Genomic DNA, 23,675 nt, shown 5'->3' with positions numbered 1-23,675 from the left:
TGGACTCATTGCTGGCCACTTTAGAAATCTCCAGTGCTTTCTCTCAAACCATTATGCACACGGTCAAGCAGTCCAGTGCCAGAGGAAGCAAAGCAACCCCAAAACATTAGGGAACCTCTGGCATGTTTGACTGTGGGGACCGTGTTCTTTTCTTTGAAGGCCTCGTTTTTTTCCTGTGAACTCTTTGTTGATGCTTTTCCGAAAAAACTCTACTTTTGTCTCATCTAACCAGAGAACATTCTTCCAAACGTTTTTGGCTTTCTCAGGTAAGTTTTGTCAAACTCCAACCTGGCTTTTTTATGTCTCTAGGTCAGAAGTGGAGTCTCCCTAGGTATCCTACCATAGAGTCCCTTTTCATTCAGTTGCCGACGGATAGTACGGGTTGACACTGTTGTACCCTCGGACTGCTGGACAGCTTGAACTTGTTTGGATGTTAGTCAAGGTTCTTTATCCACCATCCGCACAATCTTTCGTTGAAATTTCTCGTTAATTATTCCTTTCCGTCCACATCTAGGGAGGTTAGCTACAGTGCCATGGGCTTTACACTTATTGATGACACTGCGCACAGTAGACACAGGAACATTCAGGTCTTTGGAGATAGACTTTTAGCCTTGAGATTGCCCATGCTTCCTCACAATTTTGCTTCTCAAGTCCTCAGTTCTTTGGATTTATTTCTTTTCCCCATGCTCAATGTGTTACACACTAGGACACAGGACAGAGGATGAGTTAACTTTAATCCATTTTAACTGGCTGCAAGTGTGATTTAGTTATTGCCACCACCTGTTTTGTGCCCCAGGTAAGTAACAGGTGCTGTTAAGTACACAAATTAGAGAAACATCACATGATTTTTCAAAGGGTGCCAATACTTTGGTCGGGCCCATTTTTGGGGTTTTGTGTAAAATGATAATGATTTTTTTTCCTATTCTCTTTTGTGTTTTTTCATTGCAAGCAAAACAAATGAAGATATTACTACCAAAGCATTTGTAATTGCAATACTTTTCTGGGAGGAATTGCGCATTATCTGACAGAATTTCAGGGGTGCCAATACTTTTGGCCAGCACTGTATGTAGTTCACAACGAAGAATGAGCCTCGACGTATTCATATTTTACCATCTGACTTCTGCAGTAACCACTAGCAACCAGCTAGAAGCGCTACTGAGTCTTTCCATGCTGATGAGAACTTCCGCTTCCTCAGGCTGGTCAGCTGACTCTGATGCACCACTCAAGAACCTCACGAACTACTGTATGGTTGAATGGCAATCAACAATGGGAGTTGACATTCTATAATACGACATTAAAGGTTGTATTTCTCTCGTAACGACCATATTTAAGCACAGGTGAGTAAAGCATTTAAAAATAATGTCGTCAACCCAGACTAACCAAGACTATTTTATCCAATCCTGTCCTGCAAAAGGTAATATTATCTAACCGTGGCTAATCCTCGTTGAATTGATAACCATTTTTTGTATTCTGTATTATTTTTCTTAGTGAATTAGCCACGCGTACAAACTTTATTGCGGTCCTTTAGAGACTAGAGGGAGTCCTGTTTGTAATACACCCAGTGTACTCGTTTCTTCAAATGTGATACTACACTTAAAAGTCTAAATAGAGTTTTTCTCTCAGATTTCTCTAGCTACCAGCATAATGACAGAGTTTTGGTTGATCTCTGCTCCTGGAGAGAAGACTTGCCAACAAACATGGGACAAAATGATGACGGCCACCACACGCAACAACAACCTTTCGAGCAACCACAAGTTCAGCATCCCCGACCTAAAGGTTTGTGCTAAAATACCTGCTGAACTTTTACTTTTTTATTTTTATTGCTCAACATCTTTTGATTGATCCATTTGCAATGATAACAGATATGTGGACTCAAGTGGTTATACTCATAGACCAGAGCATTATTGCCTAATGTAGATGCATAATAATAAACACCACATTACTTATCACATGTAATAATATAGAATACACACGTTTAATTAAACTTTCAGAAAGGAATTTGATTGTGGTGCAATTTCACCTTCCTGTTTCGTTGCACAATTCCCGATCCAAATCTCACATTGCATTTCACCGCGTGAATTTATAATTCTGATTTTGTTTCATTCTTTAAAAAAAGAAACTAAAGTTTTTTTTGGTTTTTTTTGCATACAAGATAAAAGTGAAATAGACTCACCTAATGAATCCGCTGTCAAGAGTAAGCTGCCTCTGTGTACGGGAAGCAGCCTTTAAAGAGTTCTTCTGTTTGCATGTTAAAGTTTTGATTTGGTGAAGTTTTCATCCAGAGCAGCTCAGCTCGTCTGGTTTGGTTGGTGTCTGTGCTTAAGGTGAAGTCACCCCAATGACCTTGATGCCAATGTGCTCCTGGAATTTTTAGTAATGCATGAGTGGCTCTGGACAACGTGGCGCCATTCTAAGTACACAGGGCCCCCTGGTTGTCACTGTAGGCTGACTGGCTTCCAGAATTTCACTGTTTAAACACAACCTGCCAAAGCATAAAATGACCCAAATGTAATTATAATTATTAATAAGTATTTTTTTCTTGGCTTGTTTGTCCATAAATAGGTGGGGACACTTGATGTTTTAGTCGGGCTGTCAGATGAATTGGCCAAATTGGATTCCTTTGTTGAAAGGTAAGTTATTATTTGCAGATTACTGTTTAGAATGTCGGCCTGCCTCCCTACAGTGGTATGAAAAGGTATCTGAACCTTTTGGAATTTATCACATTTATGGATAAAATCAACATCAAATGTTATCTGATCTTTGTCAAAATCACACAGATGAAAAAACAGTGTCTGCTTTAACTAAAACCACCCAACATTTATAGGTTTTCATATTTTAATGAGGATAGTATGTAAACAACGACAGAATGGGGGGGGGGGGGGGGGATAGGTAAGTGAACCATCACATTTATTATTTTGAGGCCCCCTTTTGGCAGAAATAACTTCAACCAGATGCTTCCTGTAGCTGCAGATCACTAATCTTGGCCCATTCTTCTCTACAACACTGCTGTACTTCAGTCAGATTCCTGGGTTGTCTGGCATTAATCGCTGTCTTTAGGTCATGCCAAACCATCTCAATGGGGTTCAAGTCTGGATTTTGACTTGGCCACTCCAGAACGTGTATTTTGTTCGTCTGAAACCATTCTGAAGTTGATTTACTTCTGTGTTTTGGATCATTGTCTTGTACAGGCATCCATCTTCTTTTTTGCTTCAACTGTCTGACAGACAGCCTCAGGTTTTCCTGCTAAACATCTTGATAAACTTTTGAATTCATTCTTCCATTAATGATTGCAAGTTGTCCGGGCCCAAATCATGATGCTCTCTCTCTACCGTGCTTCACAGTAGGGATGAAGTGTTGATGTTGGCGAGCTGTTCCATTTTTCCTCCACACATGACGTTGTGTGTTACTCCCAAACAATTCAGCTTTGGTTTCATCAGTCGGCAAAATATTTTGCCAAAACCTCAGCGGAGTGTCCAATTGCCTTTTTGCGAAAATTAAACGAGCAACAATGTTTTTTAGACAGCAGTGGCTTTCTCCGTCGAGTCTTCCCATGAACACCATTCTTGGCCATAATTTTACATATAGTTGATGTGTGTACATAGATATTGGACTGTGCCAGTAAATACTGTATTTTCAGTTCTCTGATAGGACAGGTCTAATCCCTTCTCTTTTCTTGTGACAATGAGGAATTTCACATGGTGCTGAGGCTAGCAAGGCTTTCTGTCCAAACCTGGCAATTCACAGTTTGCTGGCACACCAGCAGCTCTTTTATTAGCCATATTTATAGCAAGGTGACTTATGTTCCGCAAGCATGTTTGAACGTCCTTCATAGTCTACTGGAAAGTTTGACATCAAAATCTCACATTCCGCATTAACCATCTTGTCTCTCTTGGCTTCCTCTGTGTATATTGCCAAGAATGTGTTAGGCAAACGAACCAAACATCTTGGCTTGACATGAAGATGATTTTAATTGAGTTATTTGTTGTCCCCCATTTGTTTATGGAAAAGGAATACATGACTGCATTCGTCATTGTCACAACAAGAGCAATTATGACATGCAACTTGAATTCTGAGTTGCTGTGTGACTCGTAAGCCTGTCGCGATATGCAATAAGTCAATTAATCGCACGGTAAATAAATATGAGGGTGGTAATTTTCCCTGTGGCGATTTATCACCTCGAGCGTGCATGGATACATTTGTGTGTGTGTGCACTTGGCACAGGTGCGTGTTGATGGCATATGAGACTCCAGTTCCTTTTTCAGATGTTTATTGGTCATCAACACGCCATAGAATTAAAAGTTTGGACATACAAAATAAGGAAACACATCTGTATTAAACATTGTAAAACGTTAGCAGTGCTACATTGAGGCTAATGGAAAAAGAAAGACAATGTACTAACTTAAAAGGTGAAACTTCAAACATGAAAACTCGCTGTTTTTTTTTTTTTTTTTTTTTTTTTTTTTTTTTACTGATTGTAAAGTTTATGGTTAGCGTCCTAGGAAATGTACTTTTGTTGAACATTTCAAAATAAAAGCACGTCATGTTCAACATGTAAATAAAGATTTCTGGAGTTAATCGCACATACTTCACATTCTACACTGAGAATAGCTTTAAATTGACACCTTTGATGAAAAAATTGATTGGCAATGAATTAATTTGGCTTCGAATTTGCTAACATGCACTTTGCAAGACATTGACAGTCATTTTTGATTTCCCACCTATTTCATATTCTGCACTTAGCTAGCTTTCAAGTGACACGTTAGGCATTTTTATAATATTATTTCTAATATAGTTCCTGTTTTATTCAAGAATAACAATTTATTGCAGTTGAATGGGTGATTTATTACAATTAATTGTCACACATTTGTGGTTGGTTAAAAAAAAAAAAAAGTCAGTAACGTCGCATATGGGCAATAATTTATGAGACAATATATCGCCGACTAAAATTAGATATCGCGACAGGCCTATATATGAGCAACCTTGACATGCCTTGAGCCCTGCAGGTGAATATTATATGAAACCTTTTTATTTATAAGGATGATGTCTTAGTGGTATAGTTTACAGGCTGAATTAATATGAGTTAATATAGGATTGTGTGGGACTTTGTTTTGTTGTTGTTTTTTTTAATTGTTATTGTTGTTGTTTGCAAGGGGAAAAATGCTCAATTGTCGCCTCATTATGTCATAAGACTCATGTGCCCAATAAACAAAGTCAACAAAAAAAAGGATTGTGTGGGACACAGTATGTTTTGATGACTTTCAACTCTTCACAGCGTAGTGAAGAAGGTGGCCCAGTATATGGCTGATGTGTTGGAAGACAGTCGAGACAAAGTCCAGGAGAACTTGTTGGCTAATGGAGGTATGGCAATTGTTATTCTGTTTCAGTAGCAAAAATAAATGTGCTTTTCATTTGCTTGCTATCCTTACTTATTGTTCCTTTTTAGCAATTGCCATCTGACAGTTTTTTTTTCCTTTCGTATTTTTTTAATATATTTTTTACAGTTGATCTCATTACCTACATCACACGGTTTCAATGGGACATGGCTAAGTATCCTATCAAGCAATCACTTAAAAACATCTCTGAAATCATCTCAAAGGTAAGATGCTGCCAGCAAATATGGCATATGAATTTTAATACACTATACAGACATTTGTTAATTTTGGAGTCAAATGATGTATTTTTTTAATTTATTGTGTGTGTAATGACTTATAAAATGTGTGCTGTTTTTAGGTTAAGCAGTGTGAAGGTTGCTGTGTATTTTTTATTTTTTTGGTTATGATTGTTATTTTACAGCAAGTCACCCAGATTGACAACGATTTAAAGGCCCGAGCATCATCTTATAACAACTTGAAAGGAAACCTACAGAACCTTGAAAGAAAAAATGCGTAAGTGAACATTGTGGCATTAACAGCGTAGTTGTAAATGTTTTAATTAGATCAGATAATGTCATGTTTAATAGATTAAGAGGGCAGTGTGGTCTGGCGGCAATACAAAAAGAAAGATCACTCATGATTAAACCATTAAACTCAGCTGAAAATTGAATTATTTGCTTAATTGTATTCTACAACTCCTCAAACAAACAAAAAACAACAAAAACATACTGTAGAAGCAGTCTTTCCAATATGTTCCACTCATTTTTGAAATATTAATCACCTTTGTGTAAAAAAGTGGTATCATTTTATGTTTTTTTATGTTATTCATATTTTAAGCTTTAAGGATGAATGTTTTCGTGTTACCCAGTTAGCGTGGTCAGCATAACTCAGAAATGCTTTGTCAACAACTCGGACCTTGGTCATTGGGTAAAAGCCATATTTTTGTAATATTGTTATCTGCCGTTAGAGGGAGCCTTCTGACTAGGAGCCTGGCTGACATTGTCAAGAAGGAAGACTTTGTTCTTGACTCTGAGTATCTAATCACCTTGCTGGCAGTTGTTCCAAAGTGAGTAATAATCCATCATCAGTGAAAAATCTTGTAAAATATGCCTTAAGACGCCTTCTCTGTTTTGTTATCAGAACATCTTATGCTGACTGGCAGAAAACATATGAAACACTTGCCGAGATGGTAGTTCCTCGTTCCTCAAAGTAAGAAATAGGATAGTGTTACAAGAAAAATCTTAGTAGTGTGTGAATTATTTTGACTCTTTTTAGGTGCATTATATATTGTTTCACATTTTTTTGCGTTCACATGTACCTGTACTTTTCTTTATAGCGGGATAACAAAGTGTTTTCTTGCAGTCTTTTGTTTGAGGACAATGACAGTGGGTTGTTCAGTGTAACTCTGTTCCGGAAAGCCATCGACGACTTCAAACACAAAGCCAGAGAGAACAAGTAAGGCATTCAACGGTGTTAAGATTAGAGATGTCAATATTGGATCGGACGCCGATATGGGCAAAAAATGCGCATCGGTATCGGATCGGAACACGGAAAAATTCCGATCCAGACTTCCGATCCAGTTTTTTTTTTCATAATCCGGTCCGGGTTTTCCAGCACACCGATTTACCTAATCCATTCCAGTTTTTGCGTCGGTTTCCCTAAAATCCGGTCTGCATTTTACGGCACACCTTCAACACACTACATTTACATTACCGTCTCCCAATTTACCGAGAGACTTTATCGGTAAAAATGTCAGCTGTGTGGGATCATTTCACCTTAAAGAGGCAGAGTGCAACATATGTCACAATAAAGTCGAGCGTAGTGGTAAAGCTGTAAGAAGTTTTAATACAACCAAACTAATCAAGCATTGAGCGAAATACCACCACAAACAATATAAGGAGTATGTTAAGAAAACCGAAGACAAAAAGAAAGGTCCTACGCAACTAAAACTGGCAGAAACTTTTGCTATGCGTGACAAACTGGCACTCGACAGTCCCAAAGCCCAGGGAATAACAAGAGTCATTGCCGAAGAATTCATTCTGGATGACGAGCCATTATCCATGATCTCTCGTGAGTAAAGACGCACCATCCAACACTTATGCTGCATTCCAGAGAAGTGGGAAGTCGGATTTATCCCACTCGGATGGTACCAGTCCCGACCTCAAAGCGTTCCAAGCAAATGTAAAAAACAAAGATGGCTGATCGCGACGAGGTGTTTTTTATTTTGGCCATCCAAAGACATTTTGACCTCCAGCGAACCTGCCTTCCTACAAGCGATCAAATAGTAGAGAAAAAACAACGGCTGCGTTATAACCCACACTGTGAACTGCCTTTTTTTAGTTACATCCTTTGCTGATCGTCAATATAAAAACATAGCACAACAAAGATAATTCACTGTATGAGAAAAAAATACATGGCGTCTCAAATAAACTTGATTTACTTCATTATTGTGTTATCATTCAATACGTTTTCATGAGCGCCATTTTGTCCAGTGACGTCAGATTGAAACAACTTGGAAGTCGGGGTAGTTATTTTTTCTCCGACTTCGCAACTTGGACCTCCCGGTTCGAGTGGCGTTCCAATGATATTTTCCTAGTCGGAGGTCGGAAAAGTCCGACATCCCACTTTTCTGGAACGCAGCAATAGACCCGGGTAATGCCAATGCTCAACTCACGGCTTTAGCTCAACTCATGCCGCTGGATAAAAACACACAAGAATACCTGACTGCTGCTGACAGCCGCTAGAAACTACGTCAACGTCGTTTTACTGGAGATAATAGATATCATATATACATATAGAACTAGATGCTACACGACACTCGACTGCGTTAGCAACATTGAAGTATTGAAAACCAGATGCGTTAGTAAACAGCCGCCATCTTAAAGCAGAAGACTTCCCTAGTAGGCTGTTGTGAACCTTCCAAGCGAACCTAATTAACTTTTTATCTAAAATACCCCTAAATCGGCAAAATCTTAACTTAAATCTATCTTCAAAACAGTTTCAAAACTTTCACATGTCAAAAATAGACAGAAGGCAAATTATGTAATAACGGGAGCAATTTTAACAACTTTTAACAGTTGATTCGCAAAATTAAATGAATTTAATGTAGTTTAAAGCTGCTGATACAGAATGGGGACTTGAGTATTTTATTTACTGTTTTAAAATGTTAACTTGATACTGAAATAGTCGTTTATTTAAACCTGAGAGACTTTTTATACAATTTTTGTAACTAATGCACGAAACATTAAAAGCATCTAATAGCTTGGGGGATTTGGGGGATTTTCCACTGAGGTTGTTGGTGTGTTTTGCTTTAAGACAGTTTACAATATTATTTGCACGTTTTACTGACTGACTATGCCATTTCTGTTTGTTATTTATAATGTTTTGTGTTTGTACCTGAATACACAGGTCAGTTTCTTGTTACCAACCGTTGTGTGTTATTCAAAGTCACCTAATTCAGCTGGCTAGTTGTTATCAAGAGTACTAAAACCTTTTTCAACATGAGTCTGACAACTAAGTAAGGAGCTAAATAACTTCAAGCTTTAACACATGCTCAGATAGGTCGGTATCGGCCAGTATCGGTATTGGATCGGAAGTGGCAAACAATATCGGTATCGGATCAGAAGTGCAAAAACCTGGATCGGGACATCCCTAGTTAAGATAGCAGTCATAATCAACTGTCATGATTAGTTTATATGGAGAACATGGACTTTCGCTGCATTGATGAAAAAGTTAATACTGTGCATTCATGCAAATGCAACCATACCATCCTGCTTGCAGATTCTCAGTGAGAGACTTTCAGTACAACGAAGAAGAGATGAAGGCAGATAAAGAGGAGATGACGCGTCTATCTACAGATAAAAAGAAGCAATTTGTAAGTGCCCGGGAAAAGATACTGATTCTGAGATTGCATCCTAATGTTTGTTCTATGGCTACAATTTAAATGCAAAACGGTACAACCATCAAAAAATTTAATTTTTATCCTCAAATGAATTTCAAAACCAAGACTTATTGGTAAATTCAGTGTTTATAAAATAGGGAAACAATGTTTTTCGACAATGTATAATATAAAAGTTGCATCAACTAATACAAAGCTATTTTACATTCATTTAATAAAATGTTTTTTTTTTTCTTTTTTTTTCCCGTTAAATCCATAATGACTTCATTTTTCATTAAAAAAAAAAAAAAAAAAAAGTAACTAATTTATGTTCAGTGAAATTGAGGATTAATAAGATATATTTTTTTCAAATTTAGGCCCATGAAATACTGTTTTGTTTTTCATGAAACATTTATTATTCAATTTTGTTATGTTAAAATTGCCCCGCCAATAAAACACAGGTGGGGGGGGGGGGGGGGTTGACATTTCTCAGTTTGATGGTGACCCTAACCCTAATTGTAACTAAAGTATAACTTGGAAAATGTCACTTTGGAAAACAAGGAATCCGTTCAAAGTGGGGGAAAAACAAGGGCGTAGGTTTGCACAGGGACGGTAGGGTCATAACACTACCAACTTTTGACGATGCTCAAATTGTCCCCACCAACTTTTAAGCCACCTTATTTTCATTATTTAATGAGTTCAGTTATATAGGTAATTTAGATGGTCTTCCCATATGTTCTAAGGAAAGAATTGACCGTATACCATTATTAAGTGAATCACAGTATTTTATTTATTTATTTATTTATTTATTTTTATGTGCAGACTTACATTTACATTTTTTCACTTGCTGAATGTAGCGGTCCATTTTTTCCCCCTCAAATGCACGTTTGATTGGCTGATGACTAGAACCCCCTCATTCACAAAATCCCGACAGAAATACATGTCAACATGTCGTCTCCTCCGCCCTCTTTGACTTCAGTGTTGTGCAAGTGGGGAACACACCACTAATTTTGCCACTGTAAGTCCGACCTGCATCAAAATTAGCATAACATTAAACTGTGTGAACTTGCTAACCTGTAAAACTGTAGTAGAAAGCTGCTACTGTTAACGTTAATTCAACTGTGCATTATTCATGAATTAAAATATATATATATATATTTTTTTTTTTTGCAGCCTATGCATATTTTTTACCCCCACCCAAAAAAAACACCCCCCACAAAAACAACCACTGTAAATTTCCTTTATATGAAAGAAGCATTTTGAAAAATGACTTTCTCCCATGAAAATGAGTTTAACTTTTTTCATTTTTACGTAGGAACCAGCTATTTGTGAGACATTTACCCAATCTGCTTGGTCTTTATTAATGTCCCGTCCCCAGCAAAAAGTCCACATGCAGGTTATGCTGTTATACCGTCCCGACCAAAGACCAAACCTACGGCCCTTGGGGAAAAAGTAGCGACTTATACATTGAAACCTGTGGTAATAGTAGTTGTAGTAATAGTAGTTTTAATTGTCAATATAACTTCAAAACAACACTTTTAAAGTAAAAATAATAAGTCCTCTACTACAAGATAAAAATTGGAACAGCACTCTGGACCATAGATGTCTATTTGACATTGGTAGGTTCAGAGGTATACTGGTGAGGGTCAGGGCAGTTTGTGCTAAGAGTTTAGAGCCGTGATAGCTTTAGGGAAATAATGTTCTTGAGTCTATTTGTCTCTGATGCACCTGTAGCGCCTCCCCGAGGGCAGTAGGTCAAACAGATTGGCACCAGGGTCGTCGATGTCCTTGATGATTATCTGTGCTCTGCTGAGGTAATGATTCGGACGTAGCTGTGCTGCCTCTCCAAGTGGGACAGTGCGAAATGGAGGGCTACAGCGATGGCATCTTCAGCGGATCAGTTTTCACAGCATGCAGACTGGTAGGGGTCAAGGTCCGGGAGAAGATGGTGGGGAAAAAAACTTCATAATTACTAGCCTGAGGGTCACAGGGCAGTTTTCATTTAAGCTGGTGGTGGGAGACCGCTTTGGGATGGTTACCCAGAGGAAAAGAAAATCTGAAAAGAGATCTCCAAAATATCTCATTTATTTCTCCTAGACAACTGTGAGATCTGTGTGACGCCAAACTGAGACTAAGGTTAATTTCTCCTGTGTCTCAGTTTTTTCTCTGGAGCAATAAAATGCACTAAATCTCAATTTAGTCTCTTTTAAGTTTCAGAAGAGATCTCAATGAGCTCTCATATAATTCTCAGAGTTTCTCAACTTTTGTGTCTATTTGTGATCTCAGGCAGAGAAATCAGAGAGATCTCTCGATGAACTCAGTCTACTCTTATCACAACTTCCGTTCATGCATCTCATACTGAACTCAGACAGAACAAATGAAGAGCTCTCCACAAGCACTTGTTGAATTCTCAGGCAATGCAAATTTATTTGTATAGCATAATTCAACACAAAGCAATTCAAAGTGCTTTACAACACATGAATAACCACGATCAGAGATAAAAAGATTTTTAAAAATTAAAAACATTAGTTCAAAAGTTTTAAATTAGAGATTGATACATTTTATTTGATATGGTCCAAATGGACAAACGTGAAACCAATTAGAATGGATTTCAAATGATGCTCAACAGAGAAAGTACCTCCTTACTTTTTGGGGGGTAAGAAAACAATATCAGATGTGCTCCCAAATATTTTAAGTTGCTGTATGTTTTTTATTTATGTACTTTTTAATTAATTTATTATTTATTTAATTTCTTTTTTTGTTGTTGTTTCCGTTAAAAAAGTAATGTATCGAGAAATGGACTATCGTCATTCACTGTTGTAAGTACAATGTACAGTATATTATTGTTGAGAATCTAAATGAAATTAAAAAAGAAAAAAAAAGAATTGAAACAGGCAATAAAATTATACTTAAAATGAATAAAAAGCAAATAGCTTGAAGGTTAAAATATATAGACCGTTATGGATATGCTGTGATAAACAAAAGCGTTTTTAGTCCTGATTTAAAAGGAGCTAACAGTTTCAGCACACTTCAGACCTTCAGGTAACTTGTTTCAGAGGTGAGGAGCATAATACTAAATGCTACCTCAACCCTGCTTGGTTCTTGTTCTTGGAACATACAACAGATCGGTTCCAGATGACCTTAGGGGTCTCTATGATTCTTTTGGTCCAAGGCCATGAAAGTGTTTTATATAGACGAGCAGTATCAATTTCTAGTTTATCCTTTGACTCACTGGAAGCCAGTGTAATGATTTCCAAAACTGGTGTAATGTGGTCCAGTTTCCTTGTACTGTATTTGTAAGGGATCTGGCAGCAGCATTCTGTACTAGCTGCTGCGTCCTGACTGATTTAAAAAAAAAAAAAAAAAAAATCAAGACCTGGAAATATACTGCTGCAATAGTCCAATCTTCTGAAAATGAACCGCACAATCAAACTTATCTGTATCCTCTATAGAGGAGCAATATTCATGCTTTACTGGTGTCAGAAATGGAGCTGCAGGGTCAATGAAGTTGGGGATGACGGGATAAAAAGGCATAGATAGTTCATAAATATGATTTTACATATAGAAGTGCACAAAATATGGTATGCAATTTATTCAGAATGAAAAGGGTTATAGTAATTGAATGATTATAAAGTATATTATATATGAAGAGATAGTTATTATATATAAAGAGAAATTGATTAACATATAGTTAGAAAAAAAATCAATAATCGCAATGAAAACGATCACGGTGGTACATTTACAAACCGGTAGGTACAAAATGCACAAAAGAAAACTCTTACTGACGTGTAATAATGTTACCCTTCTAAAATTGTTATTATGATGGTATTATAAGGTCATTAAATTTCATAAAAACAAAATAATATGATATTGAATTAATGAAGATGTAAACATTTCAGTTAGCTTAAATTAAAATGAAAACAAGGCTTTAAAAACTCCAAGAACTGAAAATGTATTGTACATTAATAAAGCCAAATAAACTCAACTTATAAATATATTTTTTTAAAGATTTATTTTTATTTTTTATTTTTATTAGCCTTATGTAGTCATGCGTATATAAAGCACATTTTTGTAAATTAATTCTTACTTAAAATGCAGCTGAAACCACTCAGCGTTGACCAGCGCTGCAGCGCTGTTGTTTTCATGCACTGTCAAGCTGTATGTGGCGCGAAACACTGTGAACTTTCAACCCTGAAGATAATGCAGACCTAACGTCTGCATTGGAAGAAAGCGCCATCAGTCACAAATGCTGCTTCGTCATTGGTTAACTCATAAGGGGGAGGCTGACCTAACGACGTCAAGTCGTGCTTATGAAGTTGGTGTCAGGAGGAATGGAGGAAGAATTTGAAACCGTTTCAGGACAAAAAAGAGGGTAAGTAACATCTTTGTCGAACGGAATTTGGGTATAATTTATATGGCTTGTGTTTATGCTAGTTCTGATAGTTTTTTTGGGCGGGGAAACTGGTCGGCAATAAGTGGCAAATAGTGAAGCTAGCTAGCTAGCTAGCTAGCTTGGCGGACCATGAATTTACTGAAGTAACCATATTCATGTAAAAATATTAACTTTGGAATTATTTCTACAAACAGTGGCCCTAGACAGTCTTGGAGTTACATAAATTGTGTACAATTGGAACATCTTCTCATTGCAGTAAGACCCATTTTCTCTAGCTTCATGCAACGAGTTTACATTGGGGTGACCAAAGGTAGGTAGAGTAGGCAAAAATGTCACTCATGTAAGAGTAGCATTACTTCAAAATAATATCTTTTACTTATTTATTTATTTATTTATTTATTTACAATGGTATTTTTTTCCTGAGCGCAACATTATCTGTATGAACTGTTGTTTTAATGATACTGTAAAATAATCCATTGCATAACCACATTAAGCCAAAGGGAAAAAAAATAATAATTGAATTCCAATGAGAAAAAAAAATCTATAAATGAGGCATTATTCGTCCAAAGAGCATGAGTGCCCTCTGGTGGAGAAAATAGTTCCTAGTTTTAACAGTGAAGAGTTCCTTCATAATTACTCATTTGAAATTAAAAGGATCATATCTCCGGTTTTTCATGGTCAATTATCTGCTCAATGCCCCCCTCCCGCTCTCCCTCAATCTCTCGACCCCTGCGCTCGCTGGTTTGTTTTCTCTGAGATGTTTGACACACACGTTACAATTTTGCCATGAAGCCAGACAGCTAGCGGAAGTACACCGATCGGCTGAATTGGACGGGAGAAGGATGACTTCTTTGGAAACAGCCAAGGGAGATTATTTTTGGCAAAATAAATGTTGCATGTTGAAAAACATCTGGGAAGCCTATCTGAATTTGTGTCTCTGGATATGGAGATTATTTTGTTCTATAACAGAATATTCTATCCATACAGAGAAGGCATACTTTAAAACTGTAGTTATAAGGCATCTTTGAGTAAATTCTGCGTATCATTTAAGTACCCCGAGGACATGTTGCTCTGCCTATTTTTTTGGAAATCAAAATATGGTCACCCTATTAACATTAAAAACTTGAGACATAGGGAATTGAGAAGGTGCATCTTTTCACGATATATTAGCAATAAAAAGGTTTTTTTAGGAGCAGTGTACAGGAAAGAAGAGCCCAACAACTTGTCCAAGAAAAGTGCAATTCTTACAGAAATCTTAACATCATGGATCATCATGGATTTTTACTTTAATGTCTCTTTGTTTTACGATGATTGGTATGGGGGATTTTAAATGATATTTTTCAGTCCTTTGGTGGTCTAATATGGTTAAATGAACACAATCTGTGTATCTAAAGATATTAAGAAGTTGCTGTACCAAATTATGAGATGTGATGATAGTGTAAAACCAAATAAGACATTGAACCACTTTTTCAAATTAAAATGTATATTTCACAGATTGAATGGCCCAGCAGGAAATAATAAAAAAGAGATGCCCAAAAGAGTGCGATACCCACCGAAGAAGATGAGCTTTTATGACCCAGACCCTGACTCACCCAGAGATGACCAAGGTGGTAATTGAGTTATTATCTTACTACACGGCTTATCTAATTTTTAAAGCGATTGTTATTTTTAACTTGCATTGGACACTATAATAACCATTTTGTTTACTAGTGTCTGATCACTGGGATTATTATCAATATTGGCAGTTTAGGGCACAAATATTTATTTACAGGATTTTTTTTAAAAGAAATGTCTAGAAAAGGGAGCGTAACATCACTTGAAACTGTATATTTTGGTGACAGAATTTTGCAACTCCAGTCGTGCAATTATCTCTACATTGGGGGTGGTGGTGATTGATTGATTTAAAGATGTTCTTTTAAAATCAAAATTATCTCGTTGAGGATAAGCGACTCAGAAAATGGGGGGGGGGGGGGGGGGGGGTCCATTATAGGCATCAATTTGCAAAAAGCTTTTTAATTGTTGCGACCTGCAGAACTCTATTACTACTTGATTGCAATTTTAGACTTTATTCTTTAAAATGTTTTGACAATTTTCTGAACTGTTTTAGCTGCCCATTATTTGAAATGAGAAAAAGTAAAAAATACAATGAAATGCATTTGATATATACAGTGGGGAGAACAAGTATTTGATACACTGCGTATCAAATACTTGTTCACCCCACTGTATATTTGATTTGCAAATGAATTTTTCAACCCGGCTCGAAAAATTTTCCGTTCGCACGTGAACGCTAATTTTTCACACACACAAAAAAAAGTCCTCATTGGGGCATCAAAAATTCTGGGATGATGAGTGGCATAAAAGTTGTATACAGAATTTGGGGCAAAAAAATTACGGTTCCTTGGAAATTTGCCAAAAACTTTCCATTCATTTTTAATGGGATGCCACGTCCTAATTTCTAATTCACTTGTAATGTAATTTACATCGCATTGATGCCGTTGACGGCCATGTATGTCGAATCTATTGATGCCAATGTACCTGGATTCCACTGACAGCCATGGGCGTTCAAATTTCCCATTCATTTCCATTGTCATTCACATTGCATTGACACACAAGTACTCAATTGCCGATGAGGGCTATGTACGTCCATGCCATTGACAGCCATGTATGTAGATTCTATTGACGTCAATGTACTTGGACTTCATTGACGCATATGTAAGTCGAAGCCATTGACGGTCATGGACGTCCAAATTTCCCATTCATTTCCAACCTCGAAATGTCCCCAAACCAATCTGGGCAGGGCTAAGATCTGTATCTCCACACAGCAAAGCCCCATTGTAATTTCTCCAGAAATTACAGTTTCTAGTTCAATTTCTAATTTGTGCTTTCTTTTATACTGGCAGCTTACACCATGCGCTGCAGTATGCTGGATGATTGGACACCAGTGGAAAAAAGCCTTGATCAACAAATGTCGCATGAGGGGTACAACATAAATTCTAGATGTACCTAAAGACATTTGTTGCAGTGTTCAAAGCCCTAATACTGCTGGGCTTAGAGACTTAATTTTTGTTTGCTGTCTTAAAAACTGTGTTGAACGTTGTTGTTAATATTATGGCTGTTGATGTTATTATAGCTATTTGAAATGTTGTAAATTGTTTGCACTTTGTTTTTTCTTGGTGTTAATTAAAAAATGTTTGCCCGCCTGTCTGCCTTGCCTCCATTTGCCTGCGTTTGGGTCAGCACCACTTGCCCGCCCACATTCTTTGACAAAAATTCTCAACAGTACTCAATTTTCAAGTACAATGACTGTGTTGGATTTCACTAAAGCCATTTGTTCTAGAATGATAAGGCCTGATGGCTTTGGGTGTATCTTCTGTATCCCTCTGTCCTGCAGTGACGAGAGAGTAGTGTCCACCATTGTTTCTTTGGTCCATCAAGATGTTATGAAGTGGATGATCTGTGTTTAGAATGGTGAATCCAGTCAGGTGGGAGGAGAGGGTCACATGATTTAAGTGCCTCGTGTGTGCGTGCGCGCAGATGAGCGTGCGTGAGAGGGAGAGTGAGCGAGAGACTCGTATATTTCTCCATAGTAGCTCCAATAATGCTCATTTTCTTTTGCAAAGGAGAAAAAGGAGCCGTTTAAAACACTGAATTGAGATTAGCAAGGTATCTCCCTTAAGTCTCAAGTATGATTCCCTCGAATTTATTGTCTCACCTATTTCTCCTAGTGAATTTTAGGAGAAACATCTGAGAAACATTTTAGACAAAATAGAAACTGCAATGAGGCTAAGATGAGAATCTCAAATTTATCTCCCGAGCTATAGAAGAGCAAGCTTTGAGCAATAAAATTTTCCTCTGGGTATGGCTAATTTCTGACAGAATGGGATGACTGCCTGGGCCAGCGTAAGGTTGAAAATTGTGAAGATGGAGGTCAGCTGCGAGGCACACGCTTTGAGCATCTAACCACAACCTCCATCAGGGCCAGCAGCCTTCTTGTGGTTCACCGCTCGGAGCATCTGTCTGACATCCTCACGGACAGTGAAAGTGGGGGTGCAGGAGCTGACTGTGGATGTTGGCAGGGCTGAGGCAGATGAGTGCTGCTGTTGTAGTACGTCACAGTGAGCAAAGAAGCTTTTTAGCTCCCATGCCAGCGTTGCACTCAAGTTTGCTGTTGTTGTGGCACAGCCTCTGTAAACCACACCTCCCGTATATTGTTTGCTAGTTATTTATTTTTTAAGCTCTTCTCAGTTTCAATTTAATGGTAATTGCAGCTTATAACACTTCCACAGTCAATTACATTCAATCAGAAAGACCCTTTTTGTACCTAATTTTTACTCGTACGTTGCAGGGACCACTTGTCCGATGGCTGAAAGTCAACTTCAGTGAAGCCTTCATCGCTTGGATCCACATCAAAGCACTTAGGGTTTTTGTGGAATCTGTTCTAAGGTACTCTCAAACTGGACTACACTGACATGCAGCACATTCAGTTATTTAAACACTTTCCAATAAAATGTGGTAGCGTCACGTATAATTCGGGCAAATGCGATGTTTCTCCAGATATGGGCTTCCAGTAAACTTCCAGGCCATGTTACTTCAGCCTAACAAGAAGACTACAAAGAAGCTAAGGGAGGTGCTCAATGATCTATACAAACATCTGGACAGCAGTGCAGCAGCAATCATTGATGTGAGTTCTTTAGTTCTGCATCTTTTCATTGGCCATGTCACACGTTAAGGAAGCAGATAGATACAATACTGATGTGACAAAAAAAACTAAAGACAGATGTTAGGAGCATCTTCAATGATCCGGGTTTGATTGGATTTTCCAGATTTCTAATCAAACATTGACCTTTGCTCTGAACTTTACATACGTACAAAGAGGATGATAAAAAGCAACAACAACTGAACACTACATCAATTTACTTATAACTTAAATCTTGGGTTATTGGGTGTTAACATGTGAGGTTTACCAGATACATTTTAAATTGCAGACGTGGTAGGTGACTTACCTCATTTACTGCAAACAAAATTTGAATTTGAAATATGTTTTTTGTGACAGCCTTGAAAGCTTTCAGACACACCTTGTACTTTTTAAATATTTATGTGAGATGGTTGAACCACAATCGCCAATGTGTGTTGTAAATGCAACAATTTGTCTGTGGTAGTAATAATTAAACAGAATGAACACACATGTCCACCAGGCCACGCCTATTCAAGGCACATATCTACACAGTTTTGATGTTTTTATATCCTCATTTTTTAATTGTAAGAATATAAAGTGGTATGAAAAAGTATCTGAACCTTTTGGAATTTCTCACATTTCTACATAAAATCACCATTAAATTTAATGTGATCTGATTTGTGTCAAAATTACACATATGAAAATACAGTGTCTGCTTGAACTAACACCACCCAAACATTTATAGATTTTCATATTTTAATGAGGATAGCATACAAACAATGACAGAAGGGGGAAAAATAAGTAAGTGAACCTTCTGCCTAAGGAGACTTAAAGAGCAATTGAAACCAATTTTTACCACATATTTGAAGTCAGGTGTTGACCCAGTCACCGATGAGTGGTTTAAAGCTGCCCTGCCCACTGCCCACTGCCCACTATAAAACACCCACTTGGTAAAAAAGGTCTTGATGAGAAGCATTGCCTGATGTGCATCAATGGCTCGGTCAAAAGAGCTGTCTGGAGACCTGCGATCAAGGATTGTTGATTTGTATAAAGCTGGGAAAGGATATAAAACCATCTCTAAAAGTCTGGGTGTTCATCAATCGACAGTAAGAGAAGTTGTCTACCAATGGAGAGAGTTTGCACTGTTGCTTCTCTCCCAATGAGTGGCAGTCTACCAAAGATGACGCCAATAGTTCAGCGCAGAATACTCAGAGAGGTAAAAAAGAAACCTAGTGTGTCTGCTAAAGACTTACAGTAATCACTGGCACAGTCCAATATCTCTGCACACATCAACTATATGTAAAACTATGGCCAAGAATGACGTTCATGGAAGTATTCCACAGAGGACGTCACTGCTGTCTAAAAAAACCCAAAACATTGTTGCTCGTTCAATGTTTGCAAAAAGGCGCTTGGACACGCCACAGAAGTTTTGGCAAAATATATTGTGGACTGTTGAAACCAAAGTTGAATTGTTTGGGAGTAACACACAAGGTCATGTCTGGAGGAAAAATGGAACAGCTCACCAACATCAACACCTCATCCCCACCGTAAAGCGTGGTGGAGGGAACATCATGATTTGGGGCTGTTCTGCTGCCTCGGGGCCTTGACAACTTGCAATCGTTAATGCAGTGCTTCTCAATTATTTTCTGTTACGCCCCCCCAAGCAAGACGTAAATGTTTCGCGCCCCCCCAAACTCTCCGCCGCCACTGTAAATAGTATTATTCGTCTATAAAATTACTATTATAAATACGCATCTGCCTAACATTGTGTCCTTTTTTTCTAATAAAGAAAAAAAGTAACAGATCAACTTATAATAAAGTATAACTTTATTAACATTGTTTTTGTTTGTAACAGAGAAGACTTGACGTGCATCAATTTGCCTGAATTAAAAAAAAAAAGTCACATTCAAACTGTAAAAATACACTCAAGGTATTTTTGACCATTTGATACAGAAAAATAAAATGTAATAAAATCCGTAAATAATAACAAATTCAAATTGATTAGAAACATTTACTCATGAGGACAATACGCCAAAAAATTTGACCGAAAAAACAAAAATGAATAAAGGAAAAAAAGAGTGTCCTTGGACAGAAGGACAGTTTTTATTTTTGCTGCTCACACTCAGTATTACCTCCTTTGCAATGGTGTGGAGTCATTTTGCAATGAGCATGCTAACAATGCTCACTGGTTTACTGATATAACACTGACAAAGCAGGACTATTGTTGGCAATATTCGGCACGTTTTCGCTGAAAAACAATCAAGCGGCTTATCAATGAGATTGGGGACGAATGTCTTTAAGTGGCGTCTTAATTGATTTGGCTTGTGGCAGTCCGCTATAATTATTTTCAGACACAGTAAACAGTAGTCTTTCCTCATCACCCCACTGTATTAAAAGTCAAAGCTAAAAGGCAAACGGCACGAAAAAAGCGCATTCTCGGCGGCCGAGGTAGAACCGTAGGTGAGGGCGGTCGTCGTGACGATCCCAAGCCGAAAATGGCACTTCTCGGGCGGCGACGTGAGAACCGGACAAGACAGTGGGTCGCTTCGTGAGTGAGTCTGGTCGGAAAACGGCTTTCGAAAACGGCGGCGGCGCACTGCTCTTCATATCTGTTTTCTGTGTGCTGAGTGCTTTTCCTTAGTTCAAAAATACTGCACGCACTCTGAAAATGAGAGCGCCACTGCCACCCACTGAGTGGATGTGCAAGTACACTTTATTCCAGTCCGGCAAAAAAAAAAAAAAGAAAAAGCTTGTTCCCCGAGGACACATGCGCCCCCCCGGCATCGCTCTGCGCCCCCCCAGGGGGGCGCGCCCCACTATTTGAGAAGTACTGCGTTAATGGAAGAATGAATTCAAAAGTTTATCAGGATGTTTTGCGGGAAAACCTGAGGCCGTCTGTCAGACAGTTGAAGCTAAAAAGAGGATGGATGTTGCAACAACACAATGATCCAAAAAGCAGAAGTAAATCAACTTCAGAATGGGTTCAGAAGAAAAATATACACGTTCTGGAGTGGCCAAGTCAAAGTCCAGACTTGAACCCCATTGAGATGCTGTGGCAGGACCTAAAGACAGCGATTCATGACAGACATCCCAAAAATCTGACTGAAATACAGCAGTTTTGTAAAGAAGAATGGGTCGAGATTAGTCCTGATCGATGTACCAGACTGCAGCTACAGGAAGCGTCTGGTTGAAGTTATTGTTGCCAAAGGGGTGGCCACAAAATATTAAATGTAATGGTTCACTTACTTATTATTTCCCTCTTCTGTCATTGTTTGCATACTATCCTCATTAAAATATGAAAATCTATCAATGTTTGGGTGGTTTTAGTGAAAGCGGACACTGTTTTTCATCTGTGTACTTTTGACAAAGATCAAATCACATTTGATGGTGATTTTATGCAGAAATGTGAGAAATTCCAAAAAGTTCAGATAATTTTTCATACCACTGTAGTTTTACATATATACAAATTTCAATGCATTTCACAGTCTTTTTTCCCCCACAGTCGGCAATGGATATTCCAGGTTTGAATTTGAGTCAGCAAGAATACTATCCTTACGTCTACTACAAGATTGACTGCAACCTTCTGGAGTTCAAAGTCTAAGACTTGCAAAGCTCTGTCTTCAAGGTGATGATTAATACTTGGTTCTATGTTTTCGTGCATCACTAGCACACTTGAAGAGTGACTACGCATGTTCATTCCTTGTATGTAAAATCTACTCAAATAAGCATCTATCATTTACAAAAAGGACTTTTAAAGACGTGTTTACATTTTTTTTTGAAGCCACACATTGTAAGAATCATGGTTGGACAGTCATGTAGTTGCATTTCTATCCTACATGTGCTCATGTGCATTGATAACTGCATCTTCTGCCTTCATGTGTAGTGATTTGTGTTTACATAAATTTGGTGTGTGTGTTGTGTTGTATATAAAATTATCAAAAGAGACTTATATCTGACCGTTTTGAACGTTACTGTTGAAATTTATTAATGGCCACCCTTTAAATATTGTATGAATCGACAGACATACAATAAAAAAAAAAAAAAAACGATATCTTCCTTCTGGCATGTGTGGATAGTTACAACAAACTACTTTTTCACAAAGTCTTCTTTTGAAATCCCTTCATCTATTTTCTATTTTGCTCATCCTGTCAAACTCACAGGGGAGCTGAAGCCTAACGCAACGCACTTGAATTGTGAGGTCAAGTTCACACTGGACAGGTCACTTGTCAATTCACACATAACTGTCTAATAATTCCCACCTACCACCAATTTAAACTTTTCAACTTGCGTGTTTTGGGGCTATGGGAGAACACACAAGTAGCTCGGCATAGAGAGCAAAGGAAAAAAAACGTACTTTGCACATTGAATGTCTAAACATTTTAGAGGGAGCTGAAGAGGCTAATTTATACTAATGGCTGTTGCTTTACCATATTCAGATTAAGGTTAAGGTATATAGACAAATTATTAAACCCTAAATTCTGGTTACTAGTGGTAAATGTGCAATGGAAATAAAGGCTTGTGCATGCCAGGTGAATGTCTTACCAGTCATGTCATTACCAGTGTATGTTTTTCCCCCCTAAATTTCAATTTATTAATTATTAATTTCTTTGTCATGTATAGCGTTAACCCTTTATTGCCAAATGTATAACATTTGAGACTAATTCAGAATTTTGAAATTTCTCTCTCCAAAAAAATTGATGGATGCAAGTCAACACATGCATCAGTAGGAGAAGAAAATTAGGATTTAGCGAGGGTTATAGATATTAAAGTGCTTATTACACATATTTATTTTGATTTTTCTTCCTTGCAAATTTGATTTAAAAAAAAAAAAGTTTCTTTAAAACCTCATTTTTAAAATTTTGGGATTCTCTGACAATTACTTCATGTTGCAGGCCTTAAGGGTTAACAGAAAACAATACTAATAAAAAAAAAATAAGTTGAATGAGTATTTGTCCAACTTCAGTGACGGTACAGCTTAATTTATACTGGGGACACAAATGGCACTCTATTAAAAAAAAAAAAAGAAATGACCCTCCTGCTTTATTGCTATCTTGTGAATTAGATCTACTGGAAGTACAGTAACTTACGGACCAATGGCAGACCATTGGATTTGGCCTCTTCATTTGGAGAAGAATCAGCATAAGTGATCAAGAAATCAAATTTAGGGAAGAACTGTTTATTTTACTTACATACTTATATTACACACATTTAGATATCAATGACAAATATTCTGGTGTTTGTGCTTCGCCATAAAATGCACCACATGAACCAAAAGTACACAACATTTTTGTTGTCCTTGTTTGCTCCTAATATTATACTGGAGTAGTGTAGTATTGTACAGCCAAAAACCTTCTCCTT

The 23,675-nt window shown here is 37.6% G+C and overlaps 1 protein-coding gene across 1 annotated transcript; it reads left to right on the top strand.

Annotated features, from left to right (window-relative positions):
- The first annotated feature begins 1,191 nt into the window (after window positions 1-1,191).
- Window positions 1,192-22,845, top strand: LOC130914720 (V-type proton ATPase subunit C 1-A-like). Its single transcript, XM_057834159.1, has 13 exons — window positions 1,192-1,337; window positions 1,624-1,776; window positions 2,563-2,630; window positions 5,273-5,358; window positions 5,502-5,596; window positions 5,794-5,885; window positions 6,340-6,438; window positions 6,513-6,581; window positions 6,735-6,827; window positions 9,153-9,246; window positions 17,988-18,085; window positions 18,197-18,323; window positions 21,820-22,845. The coding sequence occupies exons 2-13, from the start codon at window positions 1,645-1,647 to the stop codon at window positions 21,916-21,918; spliced, it is 1,152 nt and encodes a 383-aa protein (XP_057690142.1). The 5' UTR covers window positions 1,192-1,337; window positions 1,624-1,644; the 3' UTR covers window positions 21,919-22,845.
- Window positions 22,846-23,675: the final 830 nt, after the last annotated feature.

Source organism: Corythoichthys intestinalis, chromosome 4 (genome assembly GCF_030265065.1).
Source record: "Corythoichthys intestinalis isolate RoL2023-P3 chromosome 4, ASM3026506v1, whole genome shotgun sequence".
In the NCBI taxonomy this organism is placed as follows: Eukaryota; Metazoa; Chordata; class Actinopteri; order Syngnathiformes; family Syngnathidae; genus Corythoichthys; species Corythoichthys intestinalis.
Note: the sequence above shows the minus strand (reverse complement) of the source record. Positions and strands in the feature narration are given on the sequence as shown.

Excerpts from the sequence above, each read along its gene's own strand:
- LOC130914720 (XM_057834159.1), top strand. The coding sequence starts at position 1,645 with ATGACAGAGTTTTGGTTGATCTCTGCTCCTGGAGAGAAGACTTGCCAA. Across the intron at positions 1,777-2,562 it reads TCAGCATCCCCGACCTAAAG|GTGGGGACACTTGATGTTTT; the intron begins GTTTGTGCTAAA and ends GTCCATAAATAG. Across the intron at positions 6,439-6,512 it reads TTGCTGGCAGTTGTTCCAAA|AACATCTTATGCTGACTGGC; the intron begins GTGAGTAATAAT and ends TTTTGTTATCAG.